The 1732-nt window shown below is 52.2% G+C and overlaps 1 protein-coding gene across 1 annotated transcript; it reads left to right on the top strand.

Annotated features, from left to right (window-relative positions):
- Positions 1 to 276: 276 nt before the first annotated feature.
- Positions 277 to 1608, top strand: LOC148123785 (DNA-directed RNA polymerase II subunit RPB1-like; the record flags this gene model as incomplete). Its single annotated transcript, XM_087918796.1, has 3 exons — positions 277 to 653; positions 1067 to 1313; positions 1402 to 1608. Coding segments are annotated over exons 1-3 (664 nt in total), but the record flags the coding sequence as incomplete, so codon positions are not given.
- Positions 1609 to 1732: the final 124 nt, after the last annotated feature.

Here is a 1732-nt window from a genome sequence, read left to right as displayed (position 1 = left end):
ATACAGTCATCGTGAATCATGAGATGCAACACTTAGCGGTGGTAGTCATAGGATACTAAATAAGCAATCAAATCATACTAGGAAACTAAATAAAACAATATAAATTGTAAAAATACAAGCAACAAAGTTATAGTCGTGAGTAGAAAAGAAAAGTAATACAGTCTTACTAAGTAATTTGACAGTGTTGAGGGAACTATTTGTTTAGCAAAGTGAGGGCATTTGGGGAGAAACTCCCCTTGTGTCTAGTTGTTCTGGTGTGCAGGGCTCTATAGCGTCATTTTGAGGGAAGGAGTTGAAACACTTTTATGTCCAGGGTGTGAGGGGTGTATGGATATTTTCACAGCCCTCTTTTTTGCCTTTCCAAACTGACAAACCATCAAACTCTGCCTCAAGTCCAGGAGATATTCCCAGCTGTCGTTTTTCCACAGGCCCATCCCGGTGAGATGGTGGGGGCCTTGGCGGCCCAGTCCCTGGGGGAGCCTGCCACCCAGATGACCCTCAACACCTTCCATTACGCTGGAGTCTCCGCCAAAAACGTGACCCTGGGGGTGCCTCGGCTGAAGGAATTGATCAACATTTCCAAAAAGCCCAAAACCCCTTCCCTGACTGTTTTCCTCCTGGGACAGTCCGCCCGGGATGCTGAGAGGGCCAAGGTGAGGAGAGGGAAACGGGTGGGTGGGTTGGAGAGAAATTGGCCTTGGCCGCGGCATTTATGAGCGAATCTCGGGGGTTCCTGCACCCATGGGCTGGAATGCCTCCCTCCCAATCAGGGTGGAGCTAAATTTTAGCCTGAAGGTGGTAGGTTGGGCTCTCAGTGAGAATATATCTTCTGGGTGGGGGGTGGGGGTGGGACAAAAACCTCCGCATTGGCGACAGGAAGGGCACCCGGCCAGTAAACGCTCAGCTCTGTTCAGTTGCCCAGGGGATTACGGAGTCGTTAAAAGAAAATGATGACGACAATCTCTTTTGAGAATCCAACTAGAAATGGATGGCCACACGTCAGTAGAAAGCAGCTCCCGAGGTTCGGCTCCCCAGCCTCACGGTCTTAACCTGTCTCCCCCCCCAGGACATCCTCTGCCGCTTGGAGCACACCACCCTTCGCAAGGTGACCGCCAACACGGCCATCTACTACGACCCCAACCCTCAGAACACAGTGGTGGCCGAGGACCAGGAGTGGGTGAACGTCTACTACGAGATGCCCGACTTCGATGTCACCCGCATCTCCCCTTGGCTGCTGAGGGTGGAGCTGGACCGCAAGCACATGACGGACCGCAAGCTCACCATGGAGCAGATTGCCGAGAAGATCAATGCCGGTGAGATGGGGTGGACGGCCAGGAGTCCGCTCTGCCTCCCTCTGCCCGCCGGCAGCCCATGGACACAACCTTTCTCCTCCTCCTGCAGGCTTCGGAGATGACCTCAACTGCATCTTCAACGACGACAACGCCGAGAAGCTGGTGCTGCGCATTCGGATCATGAACAGCGACGAGAATAAGATGCAGGAGGTGAGGAAGGCAGCCCTCTTGCCCTTAAACCTCTGGGGATTGGAGTGGACGGGAAGTGGGTACGACCACCTGTTAGGGATACACCCTAGCAAGGATCTGCAGGGCAGTCAGGCAGGCAGGCAAAATATGTGAGATAAGTGTTGTGTAGCTTACACTCAGTAAACCATACACAGTGCCAATTAAAAGTAGTTTTATTCCAGCAAGAGTTAAAGCATAGTCAAAACAGTCCA

The sequence above is a fragment of the Pseudonaja textilis genome, unplaced genomic scaffold, assembly GCF_049901715.1.
Source record: "Pseudonaja textilis isolate UNSWEBS1 unplaced genomic scaffold, rPseTex1.2 PTEXCTG510, whole genome shotgun sequence".
Taxonomy (NCBI): Eukaryota; Metazoa; Chordata; class Lepidosauria; order Squamata; family Elapidae; genus Pseudonaja; species Pseudonaja textilis.
The sequence above is the reverse complement of the archived record's forward strand: the minus strand, read 5'-3'. Positions and strand labels throughout refer to the sequence as shown.